This window comes from Tetrao urogallus (assembly GCF_951394365.1).
Source record: "Tetrao urogallus genome assembly, chromosome: 3".
Classification (NCBI taxonomy): domain Eukaryota; kingdom Metazoa; phylum Chordata; class Aves; order Galliformes; family Phasianidae; genus Tetrao; species Tetrao urogallus.
In genome coordinates, this window is record NC_136815.1 from 12,725,699 (window position 1) to 12,750,890 (window position 25,192).

Consider the following 25,192-nt stretch of genomic DNA (forward strand, 5'->3'; position numbering starts at 1 on the left):
TGAGCCATTGTAGAGTAGTCAGAAGAGTATGCTGAGGGAAGCATAATTATAAATGCCTGCCAAGGTTTTGTGGCAGTCCAGAATGCTTTAAGTACGTTACAGCATGATCCAAGCACTCCCCAGTCTTCTCAAGGGACACATGGGGATCTGAGGCCACACCACAGAGAAACAGGGATGATAAATTCATTTTTAAGCTGATATTACCTTTAATAGAGTAGCATACACTAAAACAAGCAGGTCTTGTACTTACTCCATGGTGCTGCCTAGATATTAGAGTAAGCATTCAAAACAGAAAAATACCACCTCCCAGCATAGCTCTGGGTCTGCTATCTGCTCTAACATAAGGGAGGTCAACATCCACGTGGCACATCAAGGAATAAAAAGCCTCCAAAAAAAATCCTGTTTTTTTCTGTACTGTTCTGATTGTAGCTCATCAGACATGGTCTAATACTGAATTAACATATTTTGAGACCTGTAAAGAAAAATCAAACATGAGCTAGTAAATAGGTACCTGCAAAACAGTTTAATCCAGAGTGGGAGATAGCAAAATGAAAAGACAGGAAAGAAATCATCTGCATTAAACAACAAATACAAGAAATACAACTCATAAACAATAGTGTAGTGAAAAAATGTAAGTGCCTTTCCTCCATTTGCTATGGTTGTTCTGGAGTTTAATTCACTATCATACAGTAAACCCATATTTTCTGCTGTCTTGGTTCAGGCACCCAATCCAGCTTCAGAGGGAGATACATAACGCAGTCGATAAAATACAAGCAAACCTACATTATATTAGGTTATGTGATAAAATGCTTGCCTTTGTACACAAAGGAGCACAGAGGAACAATGACAGTTGGGAGAACCTGAATAAAACTCTTAAAAAAAAAAACAAACAGGATTATTCCCAAGTCCCTCAGAAGACATACATTTGCTCAGGGTCCAGGGGCAACATCTGTAATGCTGAGTCAAAGGAAAGATTCCCAGAGCACAGACTGATAGGGCTACCACTCAGAGAATAAGATTTATTATGAGATGCCCTATCCAGAGTACTGTGTCTAGGTTTGGGGCCCCCAACACAGGAAGAACGTGGAGCTGTTGGAGAAGGTCCAGAGGAGGGCCATGAAGATGATCAGAGGGCTGGAGCACCTCCTCTACAAAGACAGGCTGAGGGAGCTGGGCTTGTTCAGCATGGAGAAGAGAAGGCTGTGAGGAGACCTCATTGCAGCTTTCCAGTATTTAAAGAGGAAAGGAATAAACTTTTTATTTGGGTAGGTAGTGATAGAAGAAGGGGGAATGGTCTTAAGCTCGAAGACGGAAGGTTTACATTAGATCTCGGGGGAAGTTCTTCACAGAGAGAGCAGTGAAGTGCTGGAACAGGCTGCCCAGAGAAGCTGTGGATGCCCCAACACTGGAGGTGTTCAACACCAGGTTGGGTGTTGGATGGAGCCCTTGGCAGCCTGGTCTAGTACCAGATCTGGAGGTTGGTGGCCCTACCTGTGGCAGGGGGGTTGGAGATTCATGATCCTTTGGGCCTTTTCCAACCCAAGTCATCCTAACATCCCATACAGGAATGAGGATTGTCTAAGCCTTAGTACCATATGCTTAGTGCAGGAGCCAAAGGTTGGGAAAGGGAGAGATCAAGGTAATTTGTAGAAGAACTAGCATGGGAAAATAAAAAGATAAAAATCCTATGCCCAATAATCCCACAGCGCCCCATCTTCTAATTAAATTCCTTTTGTAGCTATTATTCAGCGTGAGAAGCACACTACTCTCTGTACATGTATGCAGCCCTGAATGCCAGCAACTAAAGTCACTGACACAAGCTCACATGCCTGTGATACCAACCACAGCAAGTTAGATCTACACTGTCAGCAACTGCAGCAGGGATGACAGTTCATGAGCTCTCACAAATCCATGATGCTAGAAATAGGAGAAGCAAGGGTACATGTGTCAATATATAAAGTCTAATGAATATCAGGCAAACTAGCTGGAAATAGGGAAAGCAGCTTGGGAGCCAGGTATCAAAGCAATTATTAGCCTGGGCCAAATATCTGTGTGTCTCTATGAGACAGCTGGAGCAGGCTACAAGAGAAACTAGGATATCTAGGCCTGTAGATTCTGTTGTGAAAGTCAACTGAGAGACCTGTCTGCCTGTGTATTTGTCTGCATGACACAATTAGAGATAAGGGGATCCAAGCAGTTACTGAAGGGGTCGTATTTTTTTCCCCACTTGTTGGCTTTCATCCCAATCCGCTAGAGAGGTAAACAGGAAGAGGCCACTGATGTTTTTGTTGGTGTGTACCCTGAGTGAGACTGCTGATCTTTGTGGCCAAATGTGTTCGTGCATTTGAGAACACTTAACTAGGAATACATGCTCAGCCTTGCTGCTGGTTGAATATAGAGGCATGGAGCTATGGCAAACCTGTCTGACTGTACTGAATGACTGTAGTATTTAGTGCAGTCACTAAATAGGACAAAAGAATTCACACTGACAGTGAGAGAAAAGTACTTTCCAATAACCTTTACTTTTAGCCTAAGATTGCAGAAACAGACTAACATACAACAAACAGATGACAGAATGCATAGGAAGAACAGAACGGCACTGGGAAATATGCCCACACAAAACAGTCGTGATCTCTTTCTTCTGCTTGTTCATAATGCAAAAGCCGAAGTGCCCTCCAGAAAGCACAGTGAAACATTGTCAATACAACCAATTATAGGTTGAACAAAGACATAATTAATGAGTTCTGTAGCGTACAATTCAACAAGTAATTTTTAAAAATACCACAGAAAAGAAACTAAAACCAACATCTGCAGTTATGCTAGCCAGGATGAAATGAGTAAACTAAGAAACACAGCCAACAGAGCAGTATCTCAGAAGGTATTCATTCCTGGAGCTAAGTAAAATACCTCACAACACTGACTTCACGCTATCTAGCAGTACATACTGAAGCAGCTGACATTAACTAAACAGACAAATCAAATCATTAGTCTCTTCTGCTGAACAGCATCTTAATATACCTCTCTGGATTTCATTCCTACAGTATGCAACACAGTGCCATTCGATAGCTACAAGGTGAATGCTAATTACCTACAAAGGTGATAGCAGTACTGGAAGAAGAAAACAAACCCAAGTGTTTTGAAAGAATCACAATTCTGTGATTCTGTGAAAGTCTACTGTACCTCTCATTTCTATCAGCATCTAAAGACCAGCGTGATGTTATTGGAAGAGCTATTATAATCCAAGCATCAGATTCATATACCAATATATTTTATGAATTATATGCATTTTGTATTACTTGATTATGTGCACAGCATTGGAAGAAGAAAAATATGAAAAAAACATTCAGGAAAGAGAGGAAGGCAAATTTGTTTTAATGCTTGTAGTTCTGTTTCCTACTATCCAATTAGTTTTGTTGGGGTTTTTTTTTTTTTTTTAATTATTATTTTAACTGGCAATAAATGGGGTGCTTTTTTTCTCAAGTCAAGTCTAATCTGATTTGCCTGTGATGATATCTGGCAAACAATCCATGAGCATTGAGCATGAGCATGGTTTCAGCTGGAAAAAAAAAATAAAATAAAATAAAATTAAAAATAAAAAAAAAAAATCAAAGTTGATTTTAGAGTCCAGCTGGGCACTCGTCACTGGGTGGTGAGCAATTGCTTTTACATCCCTTAATTTTTATACATCTAATTATCATTACTATAGTTTCTTCCCCACACTTCCTTTTCTATTTTATTGAACAGATTTTATATTTTTTTGCCCAGAGAGGTTGTGGATGCCCCGTCCCTAGTGGTGTTCAAGTTGGATGGGGTCCTGGGCAGCCTGGTCTAGTATTAAACGGGGAGGTTGGTGGCCCTGCATGTGGCAGGGGGTCAGAGATTCATGATCCTTGAGGTCCCTTCCAACCCTGGCCATTCTGTGATTCTGTGATGATACCATCTCACAAGTTTACTCTGTTGTTTTTTCGGCTTCCCCCCCGCCTCAATTCTCTCCCCATCCCACTGGGAGACAGGGAGAAGGGAAGAAATGACCATGTGGTGCTTAGCTACCTGCCTGGTTAAACCACAACACTTTCTCATTTCTGTTCTTCCTATCTTCTCCCACTATCCTCATGGAGAAAGCAACTAAGTAAGAGTTTGGCAGATAGCCTAGGCTAACCTGCAACAACTCTCATAGAAAAAAAATCCCCAAATAAAATTTGCAAGCAAAAAAATAAAATTGGCCCTCTGTGTTTTGTTATTGTCATTAAAATCATTGTCTGAGAACTTTACAGGCATTAACTGAAGCACTTGAAAGGATACAGTCACGTACTTGCCACAGGATGCAGTCAAAAACACTGCGATTCTTCTCTCCCTAAAGGGATGTGACTACAGAATCACTCCTAGTATTTCTTCGAAAAACTACAAAACATCTGAGAAGGCAAAGAACGTATTAATCCCTTTCATTGTGAAGAAAGGAGCTTTGTACATGATAGAATTGGAGAAGTGCCAAGGTACAAGTACTCAAATATCAGTGCATGCTGAATGAAGGTGAGTCCGTGAACTTTATCTCAACAGAGAGGAAGAAAAAAAGGCTTCTGATGTTACTGAGTGTGCAGCAGTGATTAATCTATCACTAAGCTGAAAACTGACAGGTTCTGAGAAATACAGGAAGAAGATTCAACACTTGAAATTATTTGTACAGAAGAACCAGAGGAGCTTTCTGGAAATCAAACACACTGTTAACATTTGATGTATAAATTAAAAGGTGAATTAATTCAGCACGATGACACTACTGATATACACTGCAGATTTATTTGAGATAAGAGCACAGTACTTTGAGTAGGAAAGAAAGGAATAAATTCTTTCTAAACTATCTAAACAGTCAGGACATAACACGTGGAAAATTTTAACCTGGGATACTAGAGCTGCTGAAAAAATTTCTCATGAGCCACACAAACCACTTGACAGAGTTTCTTGAAGAAAGTTATTAGTTAAGCATTTATGAACAACAAGCTTCAATAATTACGTACCCCTGGTGCCCTTCAGAAAAATCAGCATGATCATAGAATCATAGAATCATAGAATCATAGAATCACTAAGGTTGGAAAAGACCTAAAAGATCACCCAGTCCAACCGTTCACCTATTCCCAATAGCTCTTACTAAACCATGTCCCTCAACGCAACATCCAGTCTTTCCTTGAACACCCCCAGGGTCGGTGATTCCACCACCTCCCTGGGCAGTCCATTCCAGTGCCTGACCACCCTTTCTGAAAAGTAATACTTCCTCATGTCCAGCCTGAATTTCCCCTGGCGTAGCTTGAAGCCATTCCCTCTGGTCCTATCACTAATGACACGAGAGAAGAGGCCGACCCCCAGCTCACTACAGCCTCCCTTCAGGAAGTTATAGAGAACAATGAGGTCTCCCCTGAGCCTCCTCTTCTCCAGGCTGAACATTCCCAGCTCCTTCAGCCTCTCCTCATATGGCCTGTGTTCCAGACCCCTCACCAGCTTCGTTGCCCTTCTTTGAACACGTTCCAGGGCCTCAATATCTTTCTTGCAGTGAGGGGCCCAAAACTGGACACAGTACTCGAGGTGCGGCCTGACGAGTGCTGAATATAGGGGAACAATCACCTCTCTGCTCCTGCTTGCAACACTGTTTCTGATGCAAGCCAGGATGCCATTGGCCTTCTTGGCCACCTGGGCACACTGTCGGCTCATGTTCAGCCGAGCATCAATCAATACCCCCAGGTCCATTTCCTCTACGCAGTCCTCCAGCCACACCGCCCCAAGCCTGTAGCGTCGCCTGGGGTTGTTGTGGCCGAAGTGCAGGACCCGGCATTTGGCCTTGTTGAAACTCATCCCATTGGCTCCAGCCCAGCTCTCCAGCCTGTCCAGATCCCTCTGTAGGGCGTCGCTACCCCCAGGCAGATCCACGCTTCCAGCCAATTTGGTGTCATCTGCGAATTTACTGAGGGTGCACTCGATGCCCTCATCGAGGTCATCTATAAAGATATTGAAGAGGACAGGCCCCAGCACCGGCCCCTGTGGAACACCACTCACGACCGGTCGCCAGCTGGATTTGACTCCATTCACCACCACTCTCTGCGCCCGGCCCATTGATACACATGGATCAACTGGTAAGAGCTACCTTAACACACACTAATTATGGACTGCGTTCACACACTTTCTGTACATTTTAACAAGTTTATTGCTATGCATTAATTTTGCCCCAAAACATTGAGTTGGGATTACATGACCTATTAAGATGCCAAACCTGTCCTAACATTCACATCAGAGAATTCTGAGAGACAATTCTTCATATGCAGAAGAATGAATTATGACTTCTGCCTTTGTAAAGCCTGCAAAGATCATCCAGTCTCACCTTTTCAAACCATCCCTCAGTAAGAAGTGGAGCAGATGTTCATAGAAGGCACCTTCTTACTTCAAAACTTGGCTCTGGTACTTGCAGAAAAGGCTAAATAAGGTTTTGCTACCCTTCCAGCTAAGACAAGAACAGAAGCATTGACCATGTCCCAACAATACCAGTCTGGACAATGGTTGTTTTCAATTTGCTTTGTGGGCAAAGATTGCTCCATTTTCAGGTAATATATCATACTACCCAATTGTTGGAGGCCTTTTTTTTTGCACTGCTAACTTTTACAGCATCACCAACTTGAACTAAAGATATAACTCAGCCACAGAATGTATCAGAGATGCTATTAAATGCATCAAATACAGACATAATATCAAATTGTTATGAAACTAATTAAGCGTCTAATTCTTTAGGTCTATTTAAGTGATTAATTCTTTAGGTCACACTCAGACCATTTCCTGTCAAACACCTGCAGAGGATCAAGTTATTCTTCACAGTTTTACCATAATATTTTGCTTTTATTTCTTTCAGAGACACTTCGTGATTTATTTTGTTTTTAATTCAATGATTCAATTTCAGTTTGAGGTGGACCAGCCCTTATACATTAAACTAGAAAAAATTTGATACCATTATTCCTCATGCTTCATTTCTGAATTCACTGCTAAGCATTTTTTGCTGACATTGTTGTTTCTGCACAACTTTTTTGCCCGGGCTCTCACTCTATTCTCCCTGAAGTCATTCAGTTGGAATCTCTATCACTTTGGTAAATCATTATGCTGTCCATAAGGAAGAAATATGAACAGCTAGACAGTAAGAAAAAAGTACACTGCATTTGAATATTGCTGTGATTGGGTTTAAACACAAGCAAGGATTCATACGAATCAGCATAATTGGGTTTTGGTGTTGTTGGCAGGTTTTTGGGTTTTTTTTTAACCTCTTTTTGGTCAACTTCATTGACTGAGACATTTTGCCTTCCCAGTTTCCTAGTAAAAGATATTACAACAAAAGAACAGCAAGAGCTTCCCACAAGTACTAGATGAAAGTGTATTTTGCTCTGACACAAACTACACTGATACAACCAAATAATTTAAAGCTTTAAATAGAAGTTGCTGCCCATTCTAGATGAGCTTCTCATGATAAGCAATATTACATTTTGCCAGAAGATTAACTCCTCACAACTAGACAAAAGCTTTTTTTCCCCAAAGTATTTCAAATTCTTTCAAATACAAAACCATCCTTAGGGCAGACATAAGTTATGATATCACAATTACAGAAGAATATCCATTTAATTTCAGGTAGGAGTTAACACTAGTTAAGTATGTCTTGCAGGCAAGATGACACGACATCACACACACATAAATGCATTAAAAACAGCTATATGAAAAAAATGTATTTAAATATATACCCACCCATACAAGTACATGCACACAATTTTATTTCATTTTTTTAACTAGTGCACCCAGTGGGGATGTAAAGGTAGTATGATTTTTATTTTTTTTTTAATGCAGGTTCAAAGCCTGCTTTTATGCTACTCATAGTGGCAGTTAGTGCTTACTGTATAAAGTGATAAAACAGAATACAGAACTAGAAGTCATCCCTCTGTTGTAGAAACTCTCCAGTATTCATGGAAATACTGATTTTTTCCCTTCTGCTCAACTCAACTACCCTGGAAACAAGATCTGAAGTAATGATTTAAAGAAAATCTATGCAGTGGCCAAGTTCAACAAAGAAGCTGGTTATTATCAGAATATCACCCAAGTCACATCTGACCTTCTGGAGCTGGTTTACTCGCATTTGTTTTTTCTGGATCCTTCACTTTGGATTTACTTGTTTCTTTTCTTCTCTCTATGTCTTTAACTAGAAAAATAAAGGGAAAAATAAATCAATCAAATCAGAAACAGAGCAATGGAAGCACGTTGTTTTCCTCTTTCAAGTAGAAACATTTCACACAATATCTTGCAATATACTTAGGTAATAAGTGACTGTTGCTCTTACTCTCTTTGGGTTTATTACTTCATGATTCTGCCCCCCTCACTCCCTTCTAGAGACATTAAAGTTCTCAAAAGTGATTCTTCTCATTCAAGAGAGTCCAAATACAGTGACATCAGCATCTAAGCCTATAATAAGAGTCAGCACTGGAAATATAACTGCAGAAGTTGGCAAAGCTAGTTGGGCAAACTCCAGTACTGCAAAGTTCTACCGCAGGTCATCCAGCACAAGATCACATAAGCCAGCTATTACATTATCTTCTTTGCAAAAATCAGCTTAAATCCCATGCCCAAATCTGTGTTCAGGGCACCAAGTATTCCCACAACAGCAGAGTTTTTCCAAAGCTTACACTTCAATAGTTTCCTGGCTTTCAAGAGCATAGGATACATCACCCTCTAGGTCTTAGATTTCTCAAAAAAGCCTAGCAGAATCTAGCTTGATTAGCTAATCTTTATATTTTATTAATAGCCATTATCTCCCTACTTCAATGTAGTTTGAAAGATTTTGCAAAAAATCACTACAAAAGTAATATATTATGGAAAAGAATAATATATATATATATATGTATACATGTATCTATATCAGAGGAATAAATTACATAATTTCCTTTGAATGTTAACTGGTGTCAAAATCCCTGCAATCTACAATGGCCAGGAACATCTCGGGAAAAAAGAAAAAAAGGTGTGTCATAGAAAGCAAAATTTTACCCCAGTTAAAAACCTTAGTTTATGTAGACCTGGATTATGACCAACATTCATTCAAGTAGGCACCAAATCTTAGCCTGGATCAGAGTCACTCTGTGCTACGTCCTTCCCAAAACATTGTGAGACTGTGAAAGACTACCTGTTATCTCTTGAAACACACAATATAAAAAGGACAACACAGGCATTCTGTTTTACAGAAGCAAAACCAAAGCCAAATGGATTACACTGATTTAAACCAACTGCATGTGGAGTATCTGAAACAGCATTCTTTCAAGCCTCAATCCAAAATATAATCACAAGACCATCTTAAGCTCTTATGAAGACAATAAGCCATTGTAAAATCTCTCAATAAGAAAATCCTCCCCAGAACTCACAACATCCTCACTCCAGGTACAGAACTAAGGATACTGGCCAAAAATTAACTTTTTTTTTTTTATTAACTCCACTCTAATTGAAATAAAAGAGGTAAAATAGCCTCTAGAGAAATAGAGAAACACTAAACAAAAAAGACGCTGCTGCTAAGCAAGTAAGAGTGTTCCTTTAAATAATGACTAGGAGCAAACACCACTAAGGAGGTGCAGATGACCCTTCTAATCCTAATGCTGCAGAGGAGCGAGTCCGTAGAGAAATGGAACAAGTCTTAAAATTCTCCCAGGAGATAAGTCAGTCACATTGTGACAGATTTTTGGTTTGGGGAAAGCCCTTTCATCAAAGTAACAACAATCTGAATGCATAAGAAAGTTATACAAAAAGACATCAGTTTTTTTTACTTGTTCACACAGGCAATGAACTAACCAACTACACTTTTACAGATGCATCTTAAAAAGAAGAAATCTCCCAGTGATCTTGTATAATAATTTATAAGCAACAACAACAACAACAACAAAAAGCATATCTAACTATGAAAAAGGAATACTCTTAACAATAAAATTTTATTGTAGCATCAAGAGAAACTCTTTGAACATCAAACAATTCCAGTGCATAAGATACACACTTCCAGTGCACTAAAATCCAGGATATTCTCAAAGTTTTGAATTTGTTTGACCTCTTCTTATCTTTAGAGTCAGCAACCACTTGTCAGAGAAGGGGAAAAACATGGAATACGGGATAAGAGGAAGGAAGTTTTTGTATATCCATCATTCCTGGTTTTATTTAGATAAGGCATCATTCATATGGCCAAACGCAATTCCCATCTTGTTAAGTTTTACATGTTTTCATTGGCAGCAGAGGAGGAGTATACTAAACAGAACTTAATTCCCACATTGTTAAATCAAGCTGCCAGCTCTGCATTTCCTGAGGAACAGAGCTAGTTTAAAATAGAACCATACCTATATTATAGAAGCTGTTATAGCTTTCTGTGGGTTTAATGCTGAAGTAATCTGTGGTTTTGTGGGTTTCCTAAGTGGGATGGGATTATTTAAAATAATAAATACACAGTAGCTGTGATAAAAAGCTAAAAAACTCTTACACACAGCACATCAAGCAGTCAGCACATATTGTCTCATGTTCATTCTAAGAGTAAAGTGATTGAGCATTCAGAACAAGCAGCATCCCCCACAAACTGTTATAAAGATACTTAGCATCAAGGGAATTAATTCAGCATGATTTCAACTATACCTCCAAACTAACACATTTTTCTCTTCATTGACCAAACTGACAGTGCTACTTAAGATGCAAATGAAGAACAAATCAGGGTTTTGTTTGAATCTCTTATAATGCTACATTTTCACTTTATTAGAAATATTAACAACATGAATAAGTCAGATAAGAGCCTTCAGCAACTTTCTGTTATATCAGATTACCATACTTCCCTTCTCGTTTCTACTCACTGAAAATTTTCTTCCAAAAGACACTGGCTAATTTCATAAAGGAATGGCAAAGATAGGCATTCCAAACCAAAAGAAACAAAGCCCAAAGCAAGAAACTCCTGAGCAATTGCCTTAATTCAGGCCTCCAACTGTAGCTGTATCAGATAAAGTCTGTGGATCCAAACAGCCTTCTACCAACTGAAGAAACTGTATTTCCCTTATTGCTTTCAATATCAGTTTGTTACAGCTTCATAAATTATGCTGAATGGTTGATCAACTCTGCATGTCAGATATAAAAGATACATACTTCTGAACTGGCCTTGGGCTGGCTTACTCTCCTTGTCATCACTGAAGGCAATGATCTGAAGGGCATAGTTTTGGTCTGGAATTAGACCCTGAATAATTGCTTTGGTTGCAGTGTTTTGAAGAATTAGTTGATTGGTTTTTCCACCTGTAACAGAAAAGATCAAAAATAAGCAAAGATGTAATTACTTTTTTGTAGAAAGGTAAAATGCAATGAGTTAAAACCGCCTCAAACTCTCCTAAGATGCAAGTGTACTTTATTGTCCACTTTTGGAACTATCCGGAGTAGACTAGGTCAGACAACATCACCAAAAAGCAAGAAGTCAAACACCCTGATCAGAAAGAAACCAAGTTTTTAGATACAAACAATCCAATCAGCCCTTGCATCTGTATCTAGGTCTCACAGAATAGCCAACATATTGCTTTTAATAGTTGTGCCAGATGAGTATTGGGCAATGAGACACTTTATTAAAAGTGAAAAATCAAATAATCAGCTCAGAAAGCAGGGAAGTACTTTTTGCAACCAAAATTACAGACTAAAGATTAATGATATGAAATCACAGAATTATGTAAGCTGAAAGGAACCTCTGAGGTTTCTCAGAGTAAAAAAAAAGGTTGATGTTGGAATGGACTTCCAGGCTTCATTTTGTACAACTCAAGAAGGGCATCCTGCAGCCACTTGCCCAAGACCACATCCACACTGCTTTCTAATACCTCCACAGAAGGAAGCTCCACAGCTTCCCTGGGCCACCTGTGACAGTGTTTGGTCACCCCCACAGTAAAGAAGTGCTTCCTCATGTTCCTGATGCAGTAACTCCTGCACTGCAGTTCATGCATATTGTTTCTTGCCCTGGCACTGGGCACCATTAACCCAGTTCCTTTTTCTTTCCATTCTCCCTTCAGAGGTTTCTGCAAATTTGAATTTGCATTTGTTTCATAAGATTTTCATAAATTTCTTTTATGAAACTTGGTAAGGTTTCTGTCAGCCCAGAAAGACAGTCAGACAGTTCTCAGCTGTCCAGATCCCTTTGAACAGCAACCCTAACTTCTAGCCTGTCAATAATTTCCTCCAAACTGATACCAAACTTGCTAAGAAGATGATCTCAACCATCATCCAAGAGAAGTATTATGTGATATCATTAAGGAACACGCTGTCTGATGACGAGGCTCATAAAGCATAATAAAACAAAAAATAACTAATACAAAAATGCACACAACAGCATAGCTGTTTCACACACTTCCATTTTGCCCCTTTCTCAGGAGACTTTATATAAGAAAAGGTATATACGTACGTATTTTAGCTAAATGTGAATATAGATAGAAGTAGTACCTCTATAAGATAGCCTTATACAGCCACTTCATCTTCTGTTTTTAAAAATGCTTTTGAATGAAAGAATGATTTTATGCTCATGTTTGTTCTAAAATCTTGCTCTGAGAAGTTCACCATGGGAAAAGGCCCACGGAGATCCATCTCAAAGCTCTGACTGAAATAGCATTCCTGCGCTCTCCCTCAAGCACTTCCTATAGTCTTCCTTACACCACACTGGAAGAAAGGTAAAGACAGATGAGCAGTGACAATCTCAAGGACTACACATGAAGTAGAACTACCATCAGTTCCCATATTCTGTGCCTAGGACTACCCAGTGCTTCAATAAATTTCACCCTTCTGTTGCATGGCCAATACTCTTACCCACAGTTTGCTCACAATTCCTTATTCCTAAAAACTGACATTAGCCTCAGGAAAGCTGCCTAACCTTAGGTCCAGATGCCAACAGTAATTTCACCTTACAAGAGAATATACAGATTTTCATTTTACCTGAACTTGGAGTGACAAGCAGCTTATATCCACTGAATTGCCCTTTGGGGGCTTTCCAAGAGATCTGTACACTGTCAGGATTGACTACATTATACCTTAGCCTTGTTGGTGGGGACACTGCAAGTGGGGAAAGAAAACAACATTTAAATTCAAATAAAGGAAATAATCAATTTTAAACATTAAAACAAACATGTAGGAGGACGACACAAAATTTTAACACAGGATGCAAGTTATTCCAAATGTCACGTATCAGTTTATTAGTTTGTAAAACGACGTCCCCAGGTGCACTACTTCCCTCAGACATACCTTTTATTTAACTGTTTACAAAAACAAGCTAACAACTTAGCAGAAGACAGGAAAACAAACAGTGTTAGATGTTAAGACTCTACTTTAGCAGGCAAAGCTGGTAATACAAATGCTCTTTGTTAATACAACGGAATTCAAATTGCTCTCCCTGCTTATGCTGACAGTGTGTGTTACATAGACAGCCTCTTTCACTTCACATCATTGTGGGTTTTGCCCCACATCTGAAGTCACTCAGGGCCAAATTTTCAAAGCCTTGTGAAGGTACTGTAACCAAGAGGAAAGACAGGGATGCACAAGGCAGAAGGAGCATCAGCTGCCCAATTTACACACTTAGCCACAGGGACAAACATTTGCCCAGTTGCAAACACTGCTTTGGTCTCATCACCAGAAGACATGCACAGGATAGTAAAGATTTAGGTAGGGGGTAATTTGGAAATGGTAAACAAAATCTGGCCTTCCTTTATCTTGTGCCATCACATGGGTTTCAATCAGAAGGAGCAGGTGAAATGAAAAAGAGCACGAAAGACATGACATTTCAGTGAAGTAACACACAGAGGAACAAACAGAAAATCCAACCTAGACTGTTAAGCAATATCAGCAGTACAGTGCACATGCACATTAACTGGCCCCTCGCAGCGAGCATCCTTCTACTTTGGCAAGCACCATTGTTAGACAATACCCTACAGAGTATTTCTCTTCTACTCCAGGGAGTCACATCCCCCTTTCACAGCAGACAACTAATGCACAGTTGCTAGTGGTGCAGCCTGTGATATTCACGGCTGCCAATAAGGGAGAATCTTTATACATTTGAATAGGTTTGGGCTCATACAGAACTAACCGATCTAAAATGAAAGGGGAAGCCATCTGGAGGCTGAGCAATAAGAAGAGTTAGAAAAGCTTAAGTCCTCCACAGACATTACCCCTCCTTTTCCTACTACCTCCACAGCCCACAGAACATTTTCCTTTACTTTTCAGTCTCTTTAAGCATGCCTCTTGTCACTACCATCCTTAGTAGATTTCTGTTGGCACATCTAAAACAGAAGGAAAATTATCTGCAAGAGTTGGGAGAGGTGCCAGTTTCTTTGCCCTAGAGCCTAATAGAGCTCTCGACTGACCGGGCCCACGGCCATGTTTTTTTGGTCCACTACACATAATATGCCAATAGTTCTTACAGTATTTTTGAGATTTAAGGACTACAGCATATGGAGCATCTGAGTCTACAAGGCAGAACGTGCTATCCAGGAGTCTCTGGCCTCTCCATTTAACCTGCTGCAGTCAATGCAAGTCTGGCAACAGCAGCAGCCAAAGACCTGTCCTCAATTGATTACTTTTTCCTACTCATTTCTTTTTCCAAGATCATGCAGAAGAAAGGAGAAGGAAAGAGGAAAGCTGTAGTGTTTTTGACATCTGAGGTGGCGGATTTTTAAATGTCATCTAACAAAAAATATTTTGTGTCCTAGAAGTCTGGAGCTTTAGCACAAGATATTTATTCCTTGTATCCAGCCCACCAATTCGTAAGGGACAGCTTTGTTCTATTCCTCTTTGCTTTGAGGGATTTCAAAACAGAACACAGAAAAAGTGAGTACATAACATCAAGAGCAGCTTAGTAACACCTCAGTACTCCCAAAGATTTGAAAGAACAAGCTCAAGAGAGAGGCAAGAGGACAGAAGCAGCAGGTAGCACATCAATTCCACATATGCAAAATTGTTCTGATTTGCAGCATCAGGCACACACCCAAACAGTGCATTCCCTTATTTGCTGGGCACAATCTTGTCAGACTGGCCTTCAAACTGCCTGCCACCTCCCAGGGGTTTAGAAGAAAGACTGCAAGTAGGAGCACGTGCGAGAATCATTGTGAATGCAGTATCAGTTCTTTGAAAATTTGGCCCCAGTACTGCAAAAATATTTTGGTGGGCAGGCTTCTGCAAGAACATTCAGCATGCTATAATTGTAGTACAATGACAGAGACTATGGCAAAAAGTTTTGAAAGCCAAGCAGACTGCAGTTATGGATTACAGCTTTTAATTCATTCTCAAGATTCATTCCATCTTCTGAACTATACATAAGTCATACTGAATTGGTGCTGAATGAACAAGAGTAACAAACCATACCTAGAAATTTGGAAAATATGCAATTTCTTTCATATTTATTTTGTCTGAGAAAAGAATCAAATAAACTTCTTACACTTGCATACTGTCTGCATTTGTTTCACTAGGATTACGTGGTAAATTTGTATGGGGTTTACGAGGCAGAGTTGAGAGCAATCATAACCAAAAAAAACACATACTGACAAAGAAAACCAAACCTCTCATCTTTGGATTTCAGGTTTTTATCTTTATTTTTTCCTCTGCCATCTTCCTCCTTCCCCTGTCATTCCATTCTGCTTTCAACTTAAGCGATGAAAGCACTTTCTAACAAAGAAGCATAGTCCTGGCCTAATTGCTATTAGCCATCACCAAACCCAGTATATTTTGGGAGCCCCTAAAAACCAATCACAGATCTTACAAGGAAAGAAGGACACAATCACCAGAGGCTTTTCTGTTTACTACAGAGTTATAATGTGAAAGACTAGAAAAGTTGTGCCACAATAGTCTTTACATAACTAGTCAATTTCCAGTGGGTATTTTTTATATCAAAGGTGGCACTGCAGAGGAATAGATATTCCCATACAGCAATGAACCATAAGGAAAAAAAAGAATTTTTCACCAAACTGAAACAAATTCAGCTGTGTCGTAGCTGTGCAAAGACTAATGTTCTGGCACAGAGAAGTACATACAGCTAAGGAAGTTAAAAATCTAACACTGGAACAGACAACGAAATATTGATGGGAATTACTACACATTCACCAACCTGAAGAGGATATCTTTATTTCTTTGGACCTTTATTGTCTGTGGAACAAAATCTCACTTCTTGCAGAGAGGGGAAAAAAAATTAATCCAAGCTGAGTCAGTTAACTGATAAAAATCAGTAGCTAGAGCTTGTTAAGAGGCTTTACAGGAATGCAAAAGTGAATGGCCGTCAGCAACATTAGAGCAGTCACCCAAGAGAAAACTAAAGACAAGTTCAAGGCTTCGGTTTATGGAACCAGATAGATTAGTGCTTCAAATGCATTATTCTTATGGACAAGTCAGGAAAGAGAGTTCTGAACTATTCAGCAATTTAATGGAAATGAAAAATACCATGAACTGCATATCTGCAGCTGTCTCAGGGACATTCAATACTCTAAAACTGGATGTTAACTATACCTTGCAGCTTCCAATGTATTTTCATCTGAAGAACTGAACTGAACAAGTTAATATGCATTGCATTTACATTAGTAACACATGGAAATTATTGCAAAGCAGACAAGTTTCCATCTTTAAATAAAGAAGGAAAATACCTAAAGAAAGTTACTTTATGAATAAATGGAAAATTCTGAAGTTTTCTCTTGCCTGTAACTTTTTTTTCCACTGTGTACTATATAAAAAATTAAGTACATGAAAAATGGAATTTTTGTGGCTGTTGTTCATCTGACATTATGCTGAAGAAAGAAATGGCAGTGATGAAAGAACAACCGTTGTTGAAGAAAACTGAATATGATAGTATATATGGCATTCAAACAATAAATGAGAAAACCATGTAGCTCAGTATAGATAACTCCTCAGCTGAAGGAATAAGTTGCAGCTTCAGGTATGTTCACTTGCGAGTCCCAAACATTTTGTCCTTTCCAAGAAGTCACCAAGTTACACATCTTTGACAGAGCATCTTTGCCAAAGGAAGGAAACACAAGCTGGGACTAATACCAGTTCTTCCTATATCTTGGCAGAGTGTGCAGTTTCTTAAATCAGACAAGCATAAAGTATGTGATGCATTAAATTGTAAATAGTTGGCCAGAGCTATTGTAAGGAGTGGCAAACTTAAGAAAAGGTATTTGAGAAACATCTTACTAACTTCACAGTAAGAGACATTTTTATTCCGTGAAAATGGATTAGAGATTTCATATCACCTCATTCAACACCACCACAGTCATTCTGGGCCAAAGCAATACTCCACTTAGCTTAGTATGTAACTGCTGAGAGCATTCAGTAGTTGATGCTTGCTGAAAGAATATAAGAACAAGGGAAGTACTGTTCTTTACTCAGCAAGTACATCAACTCTGGCTTCTGCTGGTGTGGTGACTGCGGAAAAAAAACCTCTCTGACCATCATCTCATTGGACTGATTAAACCAAAGCTTGGAAAGAAAGCAGGGGGAAGAACATGGCTTCTCAAGTTCAAGGAATTACATACAACTGTATGGAGATGAACTTCAGACCTGTTTTACAAATCTTCACCATATGTATCAGGACTGAAATTCAGAGACAGGAGAATACTGACCATATGCTTTGTTTTACTGGCTCATCAACTCAAAAACATTCTGGGCCATATTTCCGACCAGACCTGTTGCACTGAGCATTGGGAAAGCATATTTCTTCATTCAGTTCACATCACCACTTTAATATTACTGCTAACACGTGTCCCTAAGTTCTGGGAGAAGCTTGTAAAACACTCGCAGATGCCCAAATATGTACGTCAGTATGCTTCTCCAGTGCCCGAGTGCCACGCAGACCGGACAGCACAGCTATGTGCTTTAATCAGAAGTCAGAAAGCTTCAGGTTGCCACCAGTTGGAGTGTGTTCATGAATAATGCATTACACAGTAGCCCTAGAAGAGCCCCAGGATCAAATTCTGCTCCCACTTATGCCTCAGCAGACTCAATCAAAGCGATTACATAATTTTGAGAGAAAGTAATTTCTTAAGAAATCATAGAAACCGATTGGTATTGTTCCTCCCTCCTTCCTCATGCAATATAAGTTCCCATAGAAATCAAACCACTACCCATCTGACCTAACAAATACGTAAGACTAAAACTCTCAGCAGCATTTTTTTAGTATTCATAAAGGAGATTTAAGAAAAACCTGCAGTATCAGTGCTGTGTGATACTGTGTGTGTTACTTCAGTTATTGTTCCAACAAAGACAAAAAGTAAATTCTATGAGTTTAACATCAGTGCCAGTCCTTCAAGCTTTCTTGATCACATAGAGGGCAGTCACAGCAATTTCAGACAAGTAGTTTCAAAATGAGTTATATGGAACACTTTCTTTCTTTACTCCTATTTACAAGAGACACCCAAGCCTGCAAACAGAATGGTTTATGATATTTCAGATACACAATTCAAGAAGTACACACAAATGCACAGATCTTCTCTTCCCAAGATCAACAGCAAAACTCCTGTTTTGTTTCAGTAATATTAGATCAGCATCCCAACAGAAGAGAGCAACACTTGCATTTGGAACAAAGAAGTCTATTTCTGCACATCAGAGTTATCTAGTAAAAAGCTCCATCTTTTTATTTATCGCTTACCTGGGCCCTGGGCGTCACTGACAGAGTAAGCTGCAACAGCTAAAAAAGCCAAGAGGAAGCAGCTCTGTACCTCATTCCAACACAGCATCATTTCCCACTTGATGTATACAGTATCAGCGGGTCTGAGAACACAGAAGAGAAATACTTAATGAACCTGTAAATCTAAGGTATGCACTTCAATGGAAAGTGTAGGCAAAAACTGATTCCATTAAACAAAAAAACGCAGTACAGCTAGGAGTCTGTTATGGATATCAGTGAAGCAAAGATTACATCCTGAGAACAGCTACTAACCAAATTGTTTTGTTTAAGACAGAGGAGTACATTTTGAGTGCCGGACAGTCCTAAAAATTGGTCCCACGCAAAGAGAAAATATTCTCTGCAAGGCTTGTTAGTATTGGAAGTAGTGCTCGCTATGTATGCATAACAAGGCAAAATGGGCATCTTTACACAATGAAGTGTTGCAAGCCCCTTAACAAGATACCTATGGTAGAGAATTCTCAATCTCTAGATTAAGCAGCACTTAAAAAGACTACCATAAAATACTAAAAGTGTATATAATATCCCCAGTGACGTAATTTACTGGTCAGTTCAACCAAGCAATTTTATACATCAGCTGTAAAAAAAGCAGAATTTTGTTCTGATGAAGCAAGTTCTCTTTTCATTGTGACTAGAGCCTACCCTGTTTATCCTACTTTATCTTATTCAGCACTCTCTGTTGTACTATCTAGCACTTGCAGGGACTAAAGCAGACACTATCCAGAAGGCATGCAGGGTATCAGCTGAGTAAGTACTAACTCTATCTGTAGGCAATGCCGTGGTCAAAATTATTTACTCTAACTCAATCCATTACAAACATCAACTTTCGATACTTTCCAGCTGAATTACTCAACATATAAAGATGTACCTCTGAAGATTCATGAACACTTAAAAACATATATTATGAACATTTATCTACCATTCAAGTAGTTTTAGTCAAGTTTTTTAAAAATTTTTGCTGCCCTCTCCTGTTAGTATTTTACTGGAAAATTAAACTAAGCTTAGTAACATAATCCTGCTGCTGTCAAAGACTCAGCATTTGAAAGTTTACTTTGGTAAACTTTGGTTTACAAGTTTTTGTTTTGCAAGTCTCTCCATTTTACTTCCCACGTCACTTTCTCTAATATCCTCAAAATACCATCATTTAATTTACCTTCCCTATTTTCAGTGTCTTCTAAGGAAGGCATAGTACAAGTTGTCCAACCACTACCTAAGAATGCAAGAGGCAGACTGATGTACCTCAGCCAACAGATGACAGACACGTATGTCCTTCTCTCTCCAAACATTTACAATTCACATTAGTTATCCATGCACTTGGTAGGTCTAATGTCACAAATGTCAGTCACGGACATTCAGTATAGCACCTAGAAATATACAGGCTGCTTGATTATCCGAAGTTCTAACCCCAAAGGAGTTTAACTAAGTTTTAGCCAAATTACCAACAAGATCCACACTACTCAGATCCATGTTTTGAATCTCACACCAAATAGCAGAGGTTGGAAAAGACCACTAGGATCATCTAGTGCAACCATCCACTCATCACCACCACACCCAATAGTGTCCCTCATTGCCACAACCCCCCCAAAGGGACACGACTCCACCACCACCTCAAGAAGCCAAGCAAGGTGCCCATGTTTCCTATACACAAATCCAAGGACTGGAGCGAGATGAGTCAGCAGTCAGCTTATTGACAGGCAATAAGAAAAAGGAAGAGAAAATCTGCATGCCTTGTGCAACTGAATACTGAGGCTTCTCCTCACCTTAGAAATACATTTAACACATAAATGTTGACTCTTCAAAGGACAGCTTGCAGCTAGTTCTTTGGTGCAGCCACCACTACACATGGATTTCTTCCCATGTAATAACCCAGATATTGAAATATTCACACACAGTTGTGGTTCAGTTCCTCATTTGCTAGATTTGATATTAAACCTCCTCTCAAATAACAGCTATAAGTACTGACTGACTTGTAATCCTCCCTCCTGCACTTTCTAGGAGAAAAGCCATTGCATAGAGGAGGTAAGATTTACCGACACAAGTACAACTGGTGCTGGAGAAAACACAACCAAGGCACGAGTTGACTTCTGTACTGGAGGAGGAGTGGCCCACAATGGCAGACACCAGTATGCAGCCACCTCGTGGCTGACATCACCTGGGAACGAGAAGAAACAGCCTCCAGCTTTTTATACATTTTGTTAACTATTCGGTAACAGAATTATCTGACTGAATAGCACTGGCAGCAGAGACCAAACTCCAGCCCCCATGCCAAGCCAAGATCCCTGCCCCGAGCACTGCTGCTCCCACGCTCCGTGCTGAGGGCTGCCCGGGCCGTACTCGCCTCGCAACGGGGCACCCTCCTCAGTGGTACGTGGTGGCTTTGAGGCCTCTCAGTCCGGGAGAAACCCGATGTACGTCCACGTGCCGTAGGCAAGACCTGCCAGAGGAGTGCCGTGTTTCCGGCTGCTACTTAAGTACGGCCAAGGAACAGGGACCGAGCCACCAGGGTTACATCGCGGTAGCTTCTCACAGAGCAGCCCGACCCAGCACCCAGCCGCGGCCTGGGAACGGCAACAGACTCCGTGGGTCGACGTCCCGAAGGCGAACGGAGCAGCGTGACCCGCTCCAGCGCTCCGCCGCGCTAAGGGAGCCGCAGCCCCGCCGCCATGGCGGCCGCCCCCGCTCGAGCAGGGCGGGAAGGCGGCGGGGGGCTCGGCAGGGCGCCACAACCTGGCTCCAGCAGCCCCAAGGGCGGCTACGTCCCGCTCGCCTCCCGCAGCCCTCGCGGCACGGCTCGACGCCATCCACCTGCAGCCCCACCCTCGCCGCCTCTCGACTCTCTTCGGGGCTCTCCGCTATCGGCTCCTGCGAGCACCCCGTCTGGAAGCGCCTTCCAACTCGCACTACAGCGGGGCAGTGCGTTCCCTCCACCGAGCTGAGGCTCGGGATCCCGTCGGAGCCAGCGGGAATCCCCTCCGCGCGTGCCCGGGCAGCGCGCTCACACCCACGGCAGCCGCTGGGGAAGCGATGCGCCCGGGCGCGCTCCGCAGCAGCCGCGGGAAGGAGGGAGGCTGCTCCGGGCGGGGGGAGAAATCTCTGTCCCCTCTTCGCCCCGTCCGTCGCAGGTGCCCGCACAGCGCTCCCGTTCGCAGCCCGCCCCTGCCCGCCTCACCCCGGCCCCCGAGGCACAGACGCGGAGTTCGCACCGACCTGGGCGGGCAGCAGCGGGTGAGTCGGGGCCGGGGGTGCTGCCGCTCGCTCCCCTCCCTCCGACTGCTCTTCCCCTCACAGCGCCGCGTCCGATAAGTCGAGAGGGACGGGAGAGGAGGCGGGCAGTTATAGAGCAGAAGGTGGAAAGAAGGGGGGAAAGAGGCGCGCGGAGCCTGGAGGCCAGCGCCCGCCCCCGCTCCGGTCCCGGCGGTCCTCAGGTGCGCAGGTGCTGGGCCGCTCCTCTCAGCTCTTCTCAGCTCCTTCCCCTCTTTCCTGAGTCGCTCGTTCACTCCATTGTGAATGATTTAAAATGATTTAAAAGGTGCCTGCTTCACGGTGCTATGAGGAATGTATTTCCCCAGTTCTGCTCGTTGTGATGTGCCGATCAGTGATTCATCAGGGAAATATTTATATAAAAGTGTTCCAGTGCTTGTCTGGCTTCGTTATAAACCTTGATTAAAAGCGGCATAGTACATAAGCACGTTTTTACTCTCTATATAGACACAGTGAAGGGAAAGTGGAATTGCAGAACCTGCATTCGTGCAAAACTGGCTTACCTACAGTACGCCCTGCTGAGTTTACAACTGAGGTACTACTTATGGGGTCTTTAAGTCCCAAGAATGTAAGAGGTAAGGGGAAATATTCATTTCAATTTGCCTTGTCTTCCTTGTGAAGTTACAAATGGAATTGTGGAAGAATTGCAGTTAAGAACTGAGAGGAAAGGGATGTGCACTCTTTGTGAACGCAGCAAAGCAGGACTGCTGCTACTGGGCTGGGCTCCCAGTCTTGCAGTCCTCATCGTAAGTCACTGTGTGCAGTTATCTCCCTGCTGAAGCTGCAGAAATGTTTAAGCTTTAGAGGCACTCTCCTGAGTCCGGCTGGTTCCAAGAGCAAAGGTTAAGGAGCATTCCTAGATCTACCCAGCACATCCTGTTCTCTGCAGGCATTCTGTGGCACCACCAGATGTGTGCTGTGATGAACACTTGGTACCAGTTGACAAGAGAGTCGCTTACAAGATAATGTTCCTTCTGAAGCAATGAAGCGTTCAGCTCATTCATGATAAATGGGATACATTTTAGAATCATAGAATCACCAAGGTTGGAAAAGACCTACAAGATCACCCAGTCCAACCATCTACCCATCACCAACAGCTCTCACTAAACAGTGTCCCTCAACACAACATCCAAACGTTCCTTGAACACCTCCAGGGTTGGTGACTCCACCACCTCCCTGGACTGCCCATTCTATTTTCTACCTTTCCAGCCCTTAATTTATGGATTTAGCTAAATAATAGTAACCAGAAGTCAAGGAGGCAGATGGATAAGCCTATATGAAATACTCGTAAAGACTTGGTAAACATAGAGAGATCAATCAGTCTCATCCATGACTACTTTCTGGCTCATGTACTTCAGGGTATGACAAAGAGCAGTCTGCCAAAGGGGAAGTCTGGCTCGCTCACTCTCTTCTTTCTTTCTTCTTTCTTCTCTTTCTTTTTTTTCTTTCTTTCTCTTTTCTCTTTTTTTTTTCTTCTTCTTTTTTTTTTTTTTTTTTTTTTTCCCTGCGTGAATGGTGCAGCATGCAAAGTGCATGAGCTCCATCCTGTGGCTGCATCTGGTCAGTGCGCAGGGAGCTACACGAAGTCTGGAAGATCCCACTGCCCAGATCTCCCCAGCCTTCCAACGAATGAATGCTTTAACTCTGAGCCACCTCCGTGCATCAGGAATTAAATTAATATTTAAATCATATGATTTCAAGGGTAACTCTTCTGAATTGTTTGCATCAGTTTATTTTCCTTATTCACTATTTTATATTTTGCACTGTTTGTCCTCCTTTCAGAGTATATCACGCTTGATATCATTGAGCTTTACTCAGCTTGCCCTAGAAAGCACCATGGAAATCCTTGTGCAACCACAAGGAAGAACTCATGCTTCTTTGAAAGAGGTCATATGAGCTGCACATCTGGAAATATACTTAGAAGTACAGTACCTACATACAATATTAACATGCAAATGATTTACCAATGTTTCCTTCTTGTCCTCTTTCTGGAAAAAAAAAAGTTTTGAGAAGATATTTACTACATGTGAACTAGTACCATGGATTGACCTTTCACTATTTTGAACAGGCCACGCTTCTGTGATTTGGAAAGAGCAACAATGATTTACAGCCAGCATGTTTTAAAAGTATTCAAGCCAACATGATATGAACATCCTTTGCTTGGCTAGTATAGATTCCACAACATTTATATCAATAGGATAACATGGGGAACTATATTGAAAACACAGCTGGAAACAATTCTGTGGATCCAACTGAAGTGCAAGCAAAGAATGGAATTATCACAGACTGGTCAGCTCAAAGTGCACTGAGCTGAAGGACTATACAAGTGAAGCTAGTAAGGAATCACTGACAGCATTATTTGTGGAACCTAAACAAAAACCAAGGTGATGGATAACTTTGTTGGTCCTAGGGAAGAATTACTTTAATTATTGATCCTCTGCTTTTTAGGATTTATTTGGAATTTTTGTCTTTTTTTTTTTTTTTTTTCCCAACATAGTAATGGTTGCAATTGTGCCATTTTTTCACAAAAATTTCAGTAAATATCAAGTTTATGTGGTTTTGTTACATTGCAAATAATTAAAACCTAATTAGATCTTGTATTATTTCTTTTCAAAGATGTTTTAACATTTAACATTTTAGGGTTTTATTTCCTAATGTAAACCAAAGAGATGTTTTATATTTTAAAATGCTCTCTCCTGCAGCAATCACAAAGTTCAGTTACATTCAGAAATGTTGACTAGAGATTATCCATTTGTGTGCCTAGATTTATTCCCTTGGCCTAACAACAGCTCCTAGAATTTCATTTTGCTAATGAAAGAGCAGAAGAACGTAAAGAGGTAACAAAGTAAAACTGAGTTTTGCTTTAAATTTTATAGTCCTTATTGAAGGCATATACAATGTTCTTTGGAAGGTGCTTTGCCAGGATCAGTCTGTCAGCACCGGAATAATTAAGTGATTTATGAATTCATATGCTGAACAATGTGAGAAGGACTTAGGGCTGTATTCTTCCCAAGTTAAAAATACAACAACAGCAACAAAAGTAATTATGATATATTATCATTAACTTATTAGCCATGCTTGCTTCTTGAAGTTTCTTGTCTTTAGCAGCTAAGACTATTTCATAGCTATTTGGTGATACAAATACGCAATGAAGTGACCTCTGAAAAGAGTAGCTAACTATTCTTTATGAAATATTTTTTCTAGTGTCTTTTTTTTGTGCAACAGCTGTTTCTC

General features: G+C 40.8%; 1 protein-coding gene across 2 annotated transcripts in view; it reads right to left on the reverse strand.

The window, feature by feature from the left end:
• Nucleotides 1-18,749, reverse strand: part of COL14A1 (collagen type XIV alpha 1 chain) — a gene marked incomplete at both ends in the record, with an annotated part of 115,710 nt that extends 96,961 nt beyond the window's left edge. For both annotated transcript variants that reach the window (XM_079533221.1, XM_079533220.1), the window contains 4 exons: nt 8,126-8,212; nt 11,164-11,307; nt 12,976-13,092; nt 18,662-18,749. In XM_079533221.1, the coding sequence (XP_079389347.1) occupies nt 8,126-8,212; nt 11,164-11,307; nt 12,976-13,092; nt 18,662-18,749 (436 nt within the window). The remainder of the gene's footprint in view (nt 1-8,125; nt 8,213-11,163; nt 11,308-12,975; nt 13,093-18,661) is intronic.
• Nucleotides 18,750-25,192: the final 6,443 nt, after the last annotated feature.